Source organism: Macaca nemestrina, chromosome 1 (assembly GCF_043159975.1).
Source record: "Macaca nemestrina isolate mMacNem1 chromosome 1, mMacNem.hap1, whole genome shotgun sequence".
Classification (NCBI taxonomy): domain Eukaryota; kingdom Metazoa; phylum Chordata; class Mammalia; order Primates; family Cercopithecidae; genus Macaca; species Macaca nemestrina.
The window spans coordinates 188632221-188649321 of NC_092125.1; the positions used below are offsets into that span (position 1 = coordinate 188632221).

General features: G+C 42.4%; 2 protein-coding genes across 5 annotated transcripts in view; one reads left to right on the forward strand and one right to left on the reverse strand.

The window, feature by feature from the left end:
- Positions 1-17101, forward strand: part of LOC105494931 (zinc finger SWIM-type containing 5) — a 197969-nt gene that overhangs the window by 177464 nt on the left and 3404 nt on the right. For 3 of the 4 annotated variants that reach the window (XM_011763967.2, XM_011763970.3, XM_011763968.3), the window contains exons 9-13: positions 1161-1421; positions 1633-1768; positions 2987-3144; positions 16136-16299; positions 16779-16860. In XM_011763967.2, coding sequence (XP_011762269.1) covers positions 1161-1421; positions 1633-1768; positions 2987-3144; positions 16136-16299; positions 16779-16860 — 801 coding nt within the window. The remainder of the gene's footprint in view (positions 1-1160; positions 1422-1632; positions 1769-2986; positions 3145-16135; positions 16300-16778; positions 16861-17101) is intronic. The other variant, XM_011763969.3, reaches the window with a different exon arrangement.
- LOC105494926 (uroporphyrinogen decarboxylase) overlaps positions 1-17101 on the reverse strand; it is a 29459-nt gene that overhangs the window by 4713 nt on the left and 7645 nt on the right. The gene's annotated exons all lie outside the window — the stretch shown is intronic.

Here is a 17101-nt window from a genome sequence, read left to right on the forward strand (position 1 = left end):
TTCCCTAACTGGCTTAGCCAGTTCATATATTGAGAAGGAGGTGGGCCGGGTGCGGTAGCTGTGGCCTGTAATCCCAGCACTTTGGGAGGCCAAGACAGGCAGATCACCTGAGGTCAGGAGTTCGAGACCACCCTGGCCAACATGGTGAAACCCCGTCTCTGCTAAAAATATAAAAATTAACTGGGTGTGGTGGTGTGCGCCTGTAATCCCAGCTACTTGGGAGGCTGAGGCAGACGAATTGCTTGAACCGTGGAGGCGGAGGTTGCAGTAAGCCGATATCGTACCACTGCTCTCCAGCCTGGGAAACAGAGCGAGACTCTATCTCAAAAAACAAACAAACAAAAAAAAGAGGTGGGGCTGGGCATGGTGGCTTATCCCTATAATCCCAGCATTTTGGGAGGCCAAGGTGGGAGAATCACTTGAGCCCAGGAGTTTGAGACTATATCTCTGGGCATCATAATGAGACCCTATCTCTACAAAAAAAATTTAAAAAGTATCTGGGCATGGTGGCATGTGCCTGTAGTCCCAGCTACTCAGGAAGCTGAGGTGGGAGGGTTGCTTGAGCCCAAGAGGTTGAGGCTGCATCAGTGAGCCATGATTGCACCACTACACTCCAGCCTTAGCAACCGAGCAAGACTCTGTCTCCAAAAAAATAAAAAAAGACAGAAGTGGGAATCTTTGTGGCTCTGTGTAACCTTCTTTTCAGTATATTTTCCTTACTATTCTGGGGTTCTGATTCAGCTTCCCTGTGATAGCTGTTGACCAAGCTGTATCCCAAAGATGGGAGGGAAAGACAGAAGACTAGGACAGACAGGGTGGCTCACACCTGTAATCCCAGCACTTTGGGAGACTGAGGTAGGCAGATCACCTGAGGTCAGGAGTTTGAGTCCATCCTAGCCAACATGATGAAACCCCTCTCTACTAAAAATACAAAAATTAGACAGATGTTGTGGCATGCTCCTGTAATCCCAGCTACTTGGGAGGCTGAGGCAGGAAAATCGCTTGAACCTGGGAGGCGGAGGCTGCAATGAGCTGAGATCGCACCACTGCACTCCAGCCTGGACAACAGAGCAAGATTCTGTCTCCAAAAAAAAAAAAAAAGAAAGAAAGAAGACTCTACCAAGCCTGACCTAAAGAATTTGGTGCCCTGTTGCCCTCAGATATGAATGAAAGCAGACCCCCTGTGTACCAGCATGTACCTATGGCTGCAGGCTCCCCAAACAGCAGTGAGTCCTACCTGTCACTGGCCTTGGAAGTTGCACTGATGGGCCTGGGTCAACAGAGGGTAATGCCTGAAGGCCTCTACGCACAGGACAAGGTATGCCGTAATGAGGAACAGCTCCTGAGCCAACTCCAAGAGCTGCAGCTGGACGATGAGCTAGTGCAAACACTGCAAAAGCAATGCATCTTACTGCTGGAAGGTAAGTAGAAAAGAGTCTCTTGTCATGGTGTTTTTGACCCATGACCCTGAGCTCCCCTCTTCAATAGAGTACAAGTACAGGAATATTTATGACATTAAAATGTAGTGAAGGTTCCCATGATTAGCAAACATGCATGAGATATTGGGGCTCAAGTCCAGACTGGCAAATGGAAGCATACAGATAAATAACTGGCTGACTTATCTTCCTCCAGGGGGCCCTTTCAGCGGTCTGGGAGAAGTCATCCACCAAGAGAGTGTTCCCATGCATACCTTTGCCAAGTATTTGTTCTCAGCTCTGCTGCCTCATGATCCAGACTTGTCCTATAAATTAGCTTTACGTGCCATGAGGTGGGTAGCCCTTTCCCAGTCCAGTTGCCTCCATCAAAGCAGAAGTGTCCAGTGTTCTTTTTCTTTGCTTATTTCACTTTCTTTTCTGTCCCTCTTTGTCATTCTGTTGGACCTGCTACCAAGTGTACCTTAAAATAGCTCAGATATTTTTATATGATCTAGGATTCATATCTGGATTCCTTGTTGGTGACTTGGTTCCCTGGCAGTACTCATGGTTGATTGTCTGAGGAAGCCCCTGAGATGTTAATAAATAAGGAGCACTTAAGACCTGAGTCTTCCTGTTCAGTGGTTAGTCTGGCAAGCTGAGAAGGGGTCTGAGCCCTTCTATAGTTCAACTGAATCAAGGTTCCCCAGCACAGGTCCCCAGAAGCAGCTGGGGGAAGTAGAGGTAAATATATTTACCCCAAGACTTGAGAACAATGAGCTATGGGCATTTTGTTTCCAAGCTAGAATAAGATCCTTGGTTTAGGCAGTTAAACTTAACTCTGTGATGTAGCAGACTATACAGAAGAACAATTTTAGTCAGACTGTAAGGCTGGGACAATACGTTAGCTAAAACAGGAAATTCCTTGGCACGTATTTCTTATACTTTTAGAAATAACCAGGCTGGGTACAGTGGCTCAAGCCTATAGTCCTAGCACTTTGGGAGGCTGAGGCAGGTAGATTGCTTGAGCCTAGGAGTTTGAGACCAGCCTGGGCAGCATGGTGAAACTCCGTCTCTACAAAAACAAAAAATACAAAAATTAGCCAGGCGTGGTGGTGCATACCTGAAGTCCCAGCTACTCAAGAGGCTGAGGTGGGAGAATTGCTTGAGCCCAGGAGGTCAGGGCTGCAGTGAGCTGTGATTGCGCCACTACACTCCAGCCTATGTGATAGAGACATTGTCTCAAAAATAAATAAAATAAACAACCCTATGATTCTTTTTAAAAATGTATTAACTTTTCTCTCTTCTTACAGTATATCATACTACTCAACCCGGTAGCTCTTAAACTGCCTTTCGCATCCATTTGTAGTGGAAACTATTCAGCGTTGAGTTCTCTTAAGTACCAAGGCACTCACCTCATATAGTGTATAGTACCACAGGTGTAAAAACCTTCAAAGCTCTTAGTTAATCCTTTCCTCTCCCCAGTTCCTCCCCAGCAAAGAGCAAGCTTCTCTAAGGTGGTTCAGAAGCCCAGGGTCTGGATGGTGGCTGATGATTCTTCCTGGGTCTTCCAGGTTACCTGTTTTAGAAAACTCAGCTTCTGCAGGCGACACAGCCCACCCTCACCATACGGTGTCTGTGGTGCCCAGCCGTTATCCTCGCTGGTTCACGCTTGGACACTTGGAATCACAGCAGTGTGAACTGGCCTCCACCATGCTGACTGCTGCCAAAGGTGAGCATAGATAGACCTTAAGCTCCAGCATCACCCATCTGCCTGCCCAGCATGGCCTGTCAAAGGCTTGGCCTGCAGTCTCCTGAGGAAGAGAAGCTCCTTGACCATTTAGAGTGATAGTGATCCTCACTTTGCTGCCATTAGAAAGAGCACCTGGATCCAAGCCAAAACTTTACCCTAGTAACTAATTGTAGGATCCCGAATATTTAAAATTAATTGATCTTTAAGTTACTTTTAAATCTAACCTTCTGTTTGATAAAATCACTTCACCTTTCTAAGCCTCAGTTTCAAATCTATAAAATGGGAATCATTGTCAATGACCTGTCAGCCTCCCAGGGCCACTGGAAGATCTAATGAAGTGATGACTAAGATAGAGCTGAACTTCTTACAGATAGAAGAGTTTGTGGGTTTTTTTCAGTGCCCTAGTAAAAGATAGGCAGTCCAAAGTGATTCTCAGGCCTTTAAGCTCACATACATCCTGTTAGCTATGCAGGTTTCACCACAAACAGAAGTGAAAATAAGCCGCTACATAAGAAGGAGCTATGATAAAATGCTAGCCACCATGAGCTCCTGAATATTTTGGACCAGGAAGCTACATGGATTTTGAAGATTTTTTAAAATTAAAAATAAGTTTATATGGTATCTTATTATTGTCCCCCCAAAAACACCGCTCATTACAGAAAAGGTAAAAGTTACATACAAATTAATATAAAAATGATCAGCAAACAAATACAAAAATAGAACAAAGGATATGATCAGACAGTTCACAGGAAAGGAGATACAAGTGGTTTTTAGACAACTAAAATGTCTGGTATCACATTAGAAATACAAATTAAAATTAGCCTGAGATAACATTTTTTACGGATCTTATTGGCAAAAATCAACAAATTTGATAATGTGCATTCATGTGAGGAGTGCCAAGTGGGGAGTGGTGGTAGCCTGCATGGAGTTTCAGATTCCAAGCAGGATAAGGAGGAGGACTACAGATCTAAGGAAATAAATGAATGATAAGCATAATAAACATGAAGAAAACTATACCAAGGCACATCATAACCAAAATGCTTAAAACCAATAATAGAAGAGAAAATCTACTTAGCAATCAGAGTAAAAAAGATACATTACAGACAAAGGACAAAAAAACAAGTATGAGAACAGATTTATCATTAGAAACAATGTAAGCCAGAAAACAGTGGGAAAAAAAATCCCTGAAAGTGCTTTTTTTAAAAAAATCATCAGGCCAAGCATGGTGGCTCACGCCTATAATCCCAGCACTTTGGGAGGCCAAGGCGGGCAGATCACTTGAGGTCAGGAGTTTGAGAACCCCATCTCTACTAAAAATACAAAAATTAGCTGGGCATCGTAGTGCACACCTGTAGTCCCAGCTACTCAGGAGGCTGAGGCACGAGAATCGCTTGAACCTGGGAGGCAGAGGTTGTGGTGAGCCGAGATCTCACCACTGCACTCCTGCCTGGGTGACAAAGTGAGACTCCATCTCAAAACAAAACCAAAAACTATCAAACTAGAATTTTATACCAATGAAAATATATTTCAGAAACAAAGATGAAGCCAGGTGCAGTGGCTCACACCTGTAATCCCAGCACTTCAGGAGGCCAAGGCAGAAGGATCACTTGAGACCAGGAGTTTGAGATTAGCCTGGGCAACATAGCAAGATCCTGTCTTTACAAAAAATTTTAAAAATTAGCCAGATGTACTGGCAAGCACCCGTAGTCCCAGCTACTGAGGAGGCTAAGGTAGAAGAACTGCATGAGCGCAGGAGTTAGAAACTGCAGTAAGCTACCATCATGACACTGCACTCCAACCTGGGTGACAGAGCAAGACCCTGACTCTTAAAAAAAGAGACAGAGAGAGAGAGGAACTGAAAATCTTTTTCAGACAACCACAGTACAATTAAAAATCGATGATAAAAAGATATTTAGAAAATATCTTAAGTTTGTGGAAATTAAACCACGTACATGTATATTACTCATGGAGCAAAGAAAAAAAATCACAAGAAAATTAGAAAATCTTTTGACTATATGAAAATGAAAGCACAAGTCAAAATTAGTGGAATGTAGCTAAGGTTTTCTTACACATTTTTAGCAATAAATGAAAACTGCTTCAAATCAGTGATCTCAGATTTCACTTTTTTTTTTTTTTTTTTTTTTTTTTTTTTTTTTTTTTTTTGAGATGGAGTCTCACTCTGTTTCCCAGGCTGGAGTGCCGTGGTGCAATCTCTGCTCACTGCAAGCTCCACCACCCCAGATTCATGCTATTCTCCTGCCTCAGCCTCCCGAGTAGCTGGGACTACAGGTGCCCGCCACCATGCCCGGCTAATTTTTTTGTATTTTTAGTAGAGACAGGGTTTCACAGTGTTCGCCAGGATGGTCTCGATCTCTTGACCTCATGATCCGCCTGCCTCAGCCTCCCAAAGTGCTGGGATTACAGGCGTGAGCTGCTGCACCCAGCCCAGATTTTACTTTAAGAAGTCAGAAAAATAAAACCCAAAGTAAGCATAGGAAAGGAAATAATAAAGATCAGAGCAGACAGGTGCAGTGGCTCATGCCTGTAATCCCACCCCTTTGGGAGGCCAAGGAAGGCAGATGACTTGAAGCCAAGAGTTCAAGACCAGCCTGGCTAACATGGCAAAACTCCATCTCTACCAAAAAAAAAAAATTAAGTGGGCATGGTGGCACACACCTATAATCCCAGCTACTCGGGAGGCTGAGGTACTATAATCATCTGAACACAGGAGTTGGAGGCTGCAGTGAGCCAAGATCACACCAATGCACTCCATCCTGGGCAACAGAGTAAGACTCTGTCTCAAGAAAAAAAAAAACCAGAGCAAAAACCAATGAAATAGAGAATAATCAATGAAACCAAAAGCTGATTCTTTGAAAAGATCAATTAAGGCTGGGCACGGTGGCTCACGCCTGTAATCCCAACACTTTGGGAGCCGAGGCAGGTGGATTGCTTGAGATCAGGAGTTCGAGACAAGGCTGGCGCAATGGCGAAACCCTGTCTGTCCTAAAAAATACAAAAATTAGCCGGGCATGGTGGTGGGCGCCTGTAATCCCAGCTACTCAGGAGGCCGAGGCAGGGAGAATTGCTTGAACCAGGGAGGCAGAGATTGCAATGAGCCGAAATCACGCCACTACACTCCATCCTGGAGGACAGAGTAAGGCTCTATCTCAAAAAAAAAAAAAAAAGGAATGAATGAAAACATAAATCAAATTGAAATCCCTATCTAGACTGATCAAGAAAAAAGGAGATAAAAGGCAGAAATGACCAATATCAGGAATGAGAAAGGTGATATCACTACAGATTCTAAAGATATCAAAATGGTAATAGGAGAATATTACAAACAGCTTTATGCCAGTAAATTCAACAACACAGATGAAATGGACTAACTCCTTTGAAAACAAAACTGTCAAACTTCGCTTAAGAATAAATAAAAGCCAGGGCCAGGCTCACACCTGTAATCCCAGCACTTTGGGAGGCCGAGGCGGGTGGATAACCTGAAGTTAGGAGTTCAAGACCAGCCTGGCCAACACAGCAAAACCCTGTCTCTACTAAAAATACAAAAATTAGCCGGGCATGGGCCGGCTGCGGTGGCTCACGCCTGTAATCCCAGCACTTTGGGAGGCCGAGGCGGGTGGATCACGAGGTCAGGAGATCGAGATCATCCTGGCTAACATGGTGAAACCCCATCTCTACTAAAAATACAAAAAAATTAGCCAGGCGTGGTGGCGCATGCCTGTAGTCCCAGCTACTCGGAAGGCTGAGGCAGGAGAATGGCGTGAACCTGGGAGGCGGAGCTTGCAGTGTGCCGAGATTGCGCCACTGCGCTCCAGCCTGAGTGACAGAACAAGACTCCGTCTCAAAAAAAAAAAAAAAAAAAAAAATTAGCCGGGCATAGTGGCACATGCCTGTAACCCCAGCTACTCAGGAGGCTGAGGCACAAGAATCGCTTGAACTGGGAGGCAGAGGTTGCAGTGAGCCCCGAGATCATGCCACTGCACTCCAGCCTGGGCAACAGAGCGAGACTCCATCTCAATCAATCAATCATTAAAGGCCAAAGTGACTCACACCTGTAATCCTAACACTTAGGGAGGCTGAGGTGGGAAAATCAGTTAGAGGACAGGAGTTAGAGACCAGCCTGGGTAACATAGTGAGACCTTCTCTCTGCAAGAAATTTAAAAACTAGCTGGGCATGGTGGCACCCACCTGTAGTCCCAGCTACTCAGGAGGCTAAAGCAAGACAATTGCTTGAGCCCAGGAGTTTGAGGTTACAGTGAGCTATCGTGCCACTGCCTGGATGAGAAAGTGAGACCCTGTCTCTAAAAACATAACTATAAACAGGTAGGTAGGTCAAAAAAAAACCAGCTATATGTCCAAAAGAATTGCAAGCAGGAACTCAAACAGATAGTTGTACAACAGTGTTTATAGTAACATTATTCATTATAGCCAAATGTTCATCAACAGGTGAATGGATAAACAAAATGTGGTATATATAGACAATGGAATATTATTGAGCCATAAAAGGAATGAAAGTCTGATACATGCTACAACATGAGTGAACCTTGAGAACATGCTAAATGAAATAAACTAGACACAAAAGGATAAATATTGTATGATTTGACTTATATGAGATACCTAAAATAGCTGCAGTCAGGAAATATCAATGGATTCAAAGCTAGTGCATGAACATTTGAAGAACAAGATATTCATATAGTCTCAAAGTATCTCTTCACAAAGTACTTATCAATTATAGAGGAAAAATGTGTAACTTTACAAATTGGGAAACCTGGCCAACACCACTTTAATCAACTAGTCACTGTTAATATCATCAGAAATGGATGAAGTCAAAAACATAGATTAGCCGGGCGCGGTGTCTCAAGCCTGTAATCCCAGCACTTTGGGAGGCCAAGGCGGGTGGATCACGAGGTCAGGAGATCGAGACCATCCTGGCTAACCCGGTGAAACCCCGTCTCTACTAAAAATACCAAAAAAACTACCCGGGTGAGGTGGCAGGCGCCTGTAGTCCCAGCTACTCGGGAGGCTGAGGCAGGAGAATGGCGTAAACCCAGGAGGTGGAGCTTGCAGTGAGCGGAGACTCGCGCCACTGCACTCCAGCCTGGGTGACAGAGCAAGACTCCGTCTCAAAAAAAAAAAAAAAAAAAAAAAAAAACATAGATTACCTGATAGGAAACAATAAGAACTCAGCATCACTTCTGTGATGTTACAGCCAAAAGTGCAAATGTACATCTAATAAGGAAACATCAGGAATACCAAATAAAGGACATGCTACAAAATAACTAGCCTGCAAAAGTGTCAAGGTTGTGAATGTCAAGGAAAGATGGGGAAATTTTTCCGAATTGAAGACTTAAGACACATGACAAACTAAGTGCAACACGTGAACTTGTATAAAATCTTTTTGCTATAAAAGACATTTTGGGGACAATTGGTGGAACTTGAATGTGGTTGGTGGTAGATGGTAGGAATGTATCTGTTAATTTGCTGCTTTTGATGGTTGTCTTGCGGGTGTAGAAGAGTGTCTTTGTAGGAAATACACACCACGATAGGAGTGATGGGGCATCAAGTCACTTACTTTCAAATGGTTCAGAGAGAAGAAAAAAACATTTCTGTTCTATTCTTCAAACTTTTCTTTACGTAAAATTATTTCAAACTAAAGGATTTGTTTTAAATTTTATTTTTTAGTAGAGACGAGGTCTTGCTATGTTACCCTAGCTGGCCTTGAACCCCTGGCCTCAAGTAATCCTCCCACCTTGAGCTCCCAAAATGCTGGGATTACAGGTGTGAGCCACCACACTTAGCCAAGGAAAAATTATTTTTATTTATTTATTTTTATTTTTTGAGGCAGAGTCTCGCTCTGTCACCCAGGCTGGAATGCAGTGGCGTGATCTCGGCTCACTGCAACCTCCACCTCCTGGGTTCAAATGATTCTCATGCCTCAGCCTCCCAAGGAGCTGGGACTACAAGCGCCCACCACCATGCCCAGCTAATTTTTGTATTTTTAGTAGAGATAGGGTTTTGCCATGATGGCCAGGCTGGTCTTGAACTCCTGACCTCAGGTGATCCACCCACCTTGGCCTCCCAAAGTGCTGGGATTACAGGCATGAGCCACCACTCCTGGACAGCAAGGAGAATTTTTGATAAAAAATTATGTTGACAAAGGTGTGGAGAAACCTTTTTAAAATTCAACTATATGTTGTCTGTAAGAAACCCACTTTAAAGACACAGATAGATTAAAAGTAGAGATGGAACCAGTAACCTAAATGTAAGAGCTAAAGCCTTAAAACTCTTACATGAAAACATAGGAATAAGTCTTCATGACCTTGGGTAAGCCAATGGATTCTTAGCTATGACATCAAAAGCATGAGCAACAAAAAAATATATATAGATAGGTAAATTAGATTTCATCAAAATTTAAATATTGTGTGCATCAAAGAGCATTATCAAGAAAGTGAAAAGAGCAGCCAGGCATGGTGGCTTATGCCTGTAATCCCAGCACTTTGGAAGGCTGAGGTGGGCGGATCACCTGAGGTCAGGAGTTCAAGACCAGCCTGGCCAACAGGGCGAAACCCCACATGTACTAAAAATACAAAAATTAGCTAGATGTGGTAGCGCATGCCTGTAGTCCCAGCTACTTGGGAGGCTGAGGCAGGAGAATCACTTGAACCTGGAGGCAGAGGTTGCAGTGAGCCGAGATCATGCCACTGCATTCCAGCCTGGGCGACAGAGTGAAACTCCACCAAAAAAAAAAAAAAAAAGACAAAGAAAGAAAAGAAAGAGCGAGACATGGTGATTCACACCCATAATCCCAGTGGTTTGGGAGGATCACTTGAGCCTGGGAGGTCAAGGCTGAAGTGAACCATGATCACACGACTACACTGCAGCCTAGGCAAGAGTAAGACCTTTTCTCAAAAAATAGGCCAGGTGAAGTGGTTCATGCCTGTAATCCCAGCACTTTGAGAGGCCGAGGCAATCACGTGAGGTTAGGAGTTTGAGACCAGACTGACCAACATGGACAAACCCTGTCTCTACAAAAATACAAAAATTAGCCAGGCATGGTGGCAGGTGCCTGTAATCCCAGCTACTCAGGAGGCTGAGGCAGAAGAATCACTTGAACCAGGAGGCAGAGGTTGCAGTGAGCTGAGATCATGCCGCTGCACTCCAGCCTGGGCAACAGAGCGAGTCTCTGCCTCAAAAAAAAAAAAAAAATTTTTAATAAAAATAATTATAAAATAAATAATCTAAGCTTGCACATTAGTAAAATAGAGAAAGAATAACAATCAGTTTATAAGTTAAGCTTCCACATTGGGCAAATAGCGAAAGAAGAGCAATGTAAATCTAAAGTTAGTGGAAGAAAATAAATAACAAAAATTAGAGCAGAAATCAGTGAAATTGAAAGTAGAAAAACAGCAGGCAAAAATCAATAAAAGCAAGAGTGATTCTTTGAAAAGACCAATAAAATTGATAAACCTTTAGGCTAACCAAGAAAAAAGAGAGGAGATATAAATTACTAATATTATAAATGAAAGAGGGGCCATCAGTACTGATCCCATGGACATTAAAAGGATAATAAAAATTTTTTTGAACTCTATGCCCACCAATTTGATAACTTAGATAATTAGTTGGACCAATTTCTTGAAAAACACTACAAAAACTCACAGAAGGAGAAATAAATAATCTGAATAGGCCCATATTTGTTAGAGAAATTGAATTAATAATAACCTTCCAAAACAGAAAACACCAGGCTCAGATTATTTCACTGGCGAGTTCTACCAAATATTTAAGGAATAAATGGTACTGATTGTCTAAAGTCTCTTCCAGAAAATAGAAGCAGAGGAAACACTTGCTTATTCTATGAGGCCAGCATTACTCTAAAACAAAACTAAATAAAGACATTACAAGAAAGGAAGAGTACAGATCAGTATGACTCATGAGCATAAATGCAAAAATCCTGAACAAATTTTAGCAAATCAAACCCAATAGTGTATAAAAAGAATGAACCATAAGTAGGATTTATTTCAGGTATGTTAGTTGTCTCAATGCTTGAAAATCAGTTAATGGAATCCATTAATTCCATTAATGGAATTTATTCTTTCCACAGGCAAAGAAGAAAAGTCATTCATCAGTAAATGCAGGAAAAGCATAACTGACACCCATTCATAATTTTAAAAAACGCTTAGCAAACTAGGAATAGAGGAGAACTGCCTCAACTTGATAAAGAACTTCTACCAAAAAACCTACAGTTACCGTCTGGGTGTGGTGGCTCACACTTGTAATCCTAGCACTTTGGGAGGCCAAGATGAGAGAATTGCTTGAGCCTGGGAGTTCAAGACCAGCCTGGACAACATAGCAAGACCTCATCACTACTAAAAAATAAAAAATAGCCAGTTGTGGTGGGCACACTCCTGTAGTTCCAGCTACTTGGGAGGCTGAGGCAAGAGGATCACTTGAGCCTGGGAAGTCAAGGCTGCAGTGAACCGTGATTGTGTACTGCACTCCAGTCTGGGCAAAAGAGCTTAAAGACAAAAAATTAAAACCTACAGCTATAACTACCATTACACTTAATGGTGAGAAACTAGATGCTTTCCCTTTAAGATCAGGAATAAGACAAGGATGTTCCCTCTTGCCACCTCTATTCAGCATCATACTGGAAGTTCCTAACTAATACAATAAGATAGGAAAAGGAAATAAGTGATACACAGATGCTCCCTGACTAATGACAGGGTTATGTCCCAATAAACCCATCATAAGGATCAAAAATTCTTAAGTGAAATCGTTGTAAGCCAATTGGAAAGGAAGAAATAAATCTGTCTTTGTTCACAAATGACATGATTGACTATGTGTGAATCCCAAAGAATCAATTTTTTTAAAAACTGGAACTAACAAGTAATTATAGCAAGTTTGCAGTATATAAGGTTAATATGCAAAATTCAATTGCTTTCCTATATGCCAGCAAAGAACAATTGGACTTTGAAATTTAAAACACAGTACTATTTACATTAGCACCCCAAAAATGAAGTACTTAGGAATAAATCTAACAAAATATATATAAGATCGATATGAGGAATACTGTAAAACTTGGATGAAAAAAATCAAAGATGATTTAAATAAATAGAAATGGTCCATGTTCATGGATAAAAAGAATGTATATTAGAAGGTCAGTTCTTCCCAACTTGATTTATAGATTTAACACAATCCCAATCAAAATCCCAGCCATTTATTTTGTGCATATCAACAAACCCTTTCTAAACTTTATGTTGAAAAACAAAAGACCTAGAATAGCCAACATAATATTGAAGAACAAGTCAGAGGCCTGATACTACCCAGTGGAAACACTTACTGTAATATTAATCAAGACAGTGTGGTACTGTTGAAAAACTGACAAATAGATCAATGGAACAAAATTAAAAGCTCAGAAATAGACTCAACACAAATATAGTCAACTGATATTGAGAAAGGACCAAAAGATTGTCTTTTCAACAAATGGTGCTAGAAAATCTGGACATTCACATGCAAAAAGAAATTAATATAGACACTGACCTTAGACCTTTCACAAAAATTAACTCAAAATGGATCATAGACCTAAAGGTAAAACACAAAACTATAAAATGTCTAGAGGATGGCCAGGCGCAGTGGCTCACGCCTGCAATCCCAGCACTTTGGGAGGCTGAGGCAGGTGGATCATCTGAGGTCAGGAGTTCAAGACCAGCCTGGCCAACATGGTGAAACCCCATCTCTACTAAAAATATAAAAATTAGCTGGGCGTGGTGTCACGCACCTGTAATCCAAGCTACTCAGGAGGCTGAGACCAGGAGAATATCTTTAACCCAGGAGGCGGAGGTCGCAGTTAGCCTACACATGAATGTTTGGAGCATCTTTATTTATAATTGCTCCAAACTGGAAGTAACCAAGATGTTCTTCAAAAGGTAGATGGATAAATAAATTGTCGTATATCCATAGAATTGATTATTATTTCTAAATAAAAAGACATGGCTTCTCAAGCCACACACACTCAAAAAAAAAAAAAAAAAAAAAAAGACATGGAAGTTTTGGGTGTAAACTCTGAGGGAAACAAAGATATGGAGGAACCTTAAATGTGTATTGCATGTTGTAAGAAGCCAATCTGTATTATCACACTAGCCTTTAAGTTTAAAAAAAAAAAAAAAAGAAAGAAAAAAGCCAGTCTGAAAAGGCTACTTACTGTATGCTTCCAAGTATATGATATTCTGGAAAAGGCAAAACTATGAAAACAGTAAAAAGATCATGGCCGGGCGTGGTGACTCAAGCCTGTAATCCCAGCACTTTGGGAGGCCGAGACGGGCGGATCACGAGGTCAGGAGATCAAGACCATCCTGGCTAACACGGTGAAACCCCGCCTCTACTAAAAAATACAAAAAACTAGCCGGGCAAGGTGGCGGGCGCCTGTAGTCCCAGCTACTTGGGAGGCTGAGAAAGGAGAATGGCGTGAACTCGGGAGGCGGAGCTTGCAGTGAGCTGAGATCCGGCCACTGCACTCCAGCCTGGGCGACAGAGCGAGACTCTGTCTCAAAAAAAAAAAAGATCAATAGTTGCCAGGGACTTAGAGGGAATGGAGAAAGGGATGAACAGATAGAACACAGGAGATTTGTAGAGAAGTGAAACTATTTTATATGACACTGTAATAGCAGATTAATAACACATTTGTCAAAACCCATACAACTGTATAACACAGAGTGAACCCTAATGTAAACTGTAGACTTGAGTTAATAATATATGTATATTGGTTCATCAAATGTACCACACTAATAATAATGTACAGTCAGCCCTTTGTATCTGTGGGTTCTGCATCTGTGGATTCAACCAACCGTGGATCAAAAATATTCAGGAAAAAAAACTCATCAAAGCTCCAGAAAGCAAAACTTTAATTTGCTGGGCACAAAGCACTATGTTGAATCTACATGTAATGATGTATAAACATTGTATTAGATATTATAAATAATCTAGAGGTGATTTAAAGTATAGGGGAGGATATGATGGTAGGTTATGAGAGACTTGAGCATCCTCAGATTTTGGTATCCAAGGGAAGTCATGGAACCAATCTCCCACAGGTGCAGAGGGATTACTGTATTAATATTGGTTTACCAAATATACCACATTAATATAAGATGTTAATAATAGGGGATATATGGGAATTCTCTGTACTATCCGATCAATTTCCTGTAAACCTGAAACTGCTCTAAAGACGTAGTCTATTAACTTAAAAAACTTTTTAAAGATGATAGAAGAATAAAGGAAATCTCTTGCATAATCCTGGCACCCAAAAACAACTATGAATAAGACATTTGTGGCCAGGCACGGTGGCTCAAGCCTGTAATCCCAGCACTTTGGGAGGCCGAGACGGGCGGATCACGAGGTCAGGAGATCGAGACCATCCTGGCTAACACGGTGAAACCCCGTCTCTACTAAAAAATACAAAAAAACTAGCCGGGCGAGGTGGCGGGCGCCTGTAGTACCAGCTACTCGGGAGGCTGAGGCAGGAGAATGGCGTAAACCTGGGAGGCGGAACTTGCAGTGAGCTGAGATCCGGCCACTGCACTCCAGCCTGGGCGACAGAGCCAGACTCCGTCTCAAAAAAAAAAAAAAAAAAAAATACAAAAAACTAGCTGGGCGAGGTGGCGGGGGCCTGTAGTCCCAGCTACTTGGGAGGCTAAGGCAGGAGAATGGCGTGAACCCGAGAGGCGGAGCTTGCAGTGAGCTGAGATCCAGCCACTGCACTCCAGCCTGGGCGACAGAGCAAGACTCAGTCTCAAAAAAAAAAAAAGACATTTGCATAAATAGTCCTGGAGATTTTCTATTCATATATATTTACACACACTATGTATCTTTTTTATAAAAATAGAATCATAGAATATTATAAATTATTTATAATTCTCACAACAATCCTAAAGGTTGTTTCCATTTTATAGATGAAGTTATTGAACTCTTTCCTTTTTTTTTTTTTTTTTGAGACAGAGTCTCACTGTGTCACCCAGGCTAGAGTGCAGTGGCCCAATCTTGGCTCACTGCAACCTCCACCTCCCAGGTTCAAGTCATTCTCCTGCCTCAGCCTCCTGAGTAGCTGGGACTACAGGCGCATGCCACCATGCCTGACTAATTTTTGTATTTTTTTTAGTAGAGACAGGGTTTCACCATTTGGCCAGGCTGGTCTCGAACTCCTGACCTCAAGTGATTCACCCACCTCAGCCTCACAAAGTGCTGGGATTACAGGCAAGAGCCACTGCACCCAACCTGAAGTCATTAAACTCTTAAATGGCTGAACCAGGTTCAGTCCCCAGTGTGTTTTATTCCAAAGCCTATAGTCATACCGCCATTCCTCCTCTTTGACTTTATCAGCAGTTACAAAGCAAAACATAAGGCCTACTTTTTGTTCTATCTTTACTTAACATGTTTGTCCTTTATAAGATGTAGCAGTCTTTCATACACTACTGCCTTCATCCAGCAACCTTCACTTCATATGATGTTATATTCCTTAACTCTTTGTGCTTTGTATAGAATCCCTGCCTATTGAATAAGAAGTGGTGGCCCTGCTCCTTTTTGCTCCAGGGAGCTGTAGTGAGAAGTCGACAGTGGGACTGGCATTCTTTTTTGGCAGTAATGTGGCTTTCTGTCTACTGTATAGCTCTGGAAATTCAAGTGTTCAAGAAAATTATTTCTGGTACTTAAAGATCCTGAGGGCAGAGGGTATTCAGTAGAGACAGATGAAAAGGTGGAGAGAATAGGACTCACATGGGGTCTGGGGAAGGGAGGAGCCTCAATGTGTTTAGTGGAGACAGCTTGATAACCCAGAAGGGGCGGTAGCATTCAGAAGCATTCAATGAATTAATAGCAGCCATTTCAACCACCTGTTGAACTACCTGTTGCGATCAGCTGTTTAGTAAAACATTAAAATAGACCCTGCTCCTGCTCTTGGCATCTATAGGAGACACTTTGAGACTCCGAACAATTCTGGAAGCAATACAGAAGCACATTCATTCTTCCTCCCTCATCTTCAAACTGGCCCAAGATGCATTCAAGATTGCTACTCCCACTGACAGTAGTACTGACAGCACCCTGCTCAACGTTGCCCTGGAACTTGGGTTACAGGTATGGAAGAAGAGTGGGCCATCCTCAGTTTAGACTTCTGCCCTAGTGACACTTGGGAGAAGGTAAGATCTCTGGGAGACTGGGCATAGGCCAAGTCTGGCTCTTTCTTTGTGCCCAGAACACAAGTTCTAGACAAGGGAAAAGGCAAGGATTTCATAAATTGGGCTCCACTTTTAAGTTAAGGCCAGAAGCAAGATACAGCTTTAGGCTCCATGGGGTCCCTGTCTTCTGTCTACCTCCCCATTTCTGCAAGTCAAGTAAGGTATGATAATAAGGACTTTGCTGCACATCATCAGAGAAGCCTCCTATCTGATTGGTGGGAGAGCTAGGAAAGAAATTAAACTGTATTTTATATTTATCAGGGGAAAGACCACTGTTTAAAGCACCAGAAAATATTTGTTGCATAAATGAATGGCAAGGGGAGGGAGAGGTCACAACAGTTAGGCATAGCCCACTGGAAAGGCGTCTTTTGTGCCCAGGTGATGCGGATGACCTTATCAACCCTTAACTGGAGACGCAGGGAGATGGTACGATGGTTGGTGACCTGTGCTACAGAAGTGGGTGAGTCTCCCACCTCCCTCTACTCCCAGCGGAAAGGGGTTTCTAGGCCCTACTCTTGGGACAGGACAGTGAATCCTTAGAGCTCTCATATTCCTATTCCTGATGGCCTAAGAAAGGATGGGGCTGCTGGTAGGAGAAGGTGGCCTCTGTTCAGCCAGCCCAAGCCCTGTCCTCATTGCTTGAACCATATCCTGATGTCAGCAGCACTTGATTCTCTCATCAGAGACATGTCTAAGAGAAT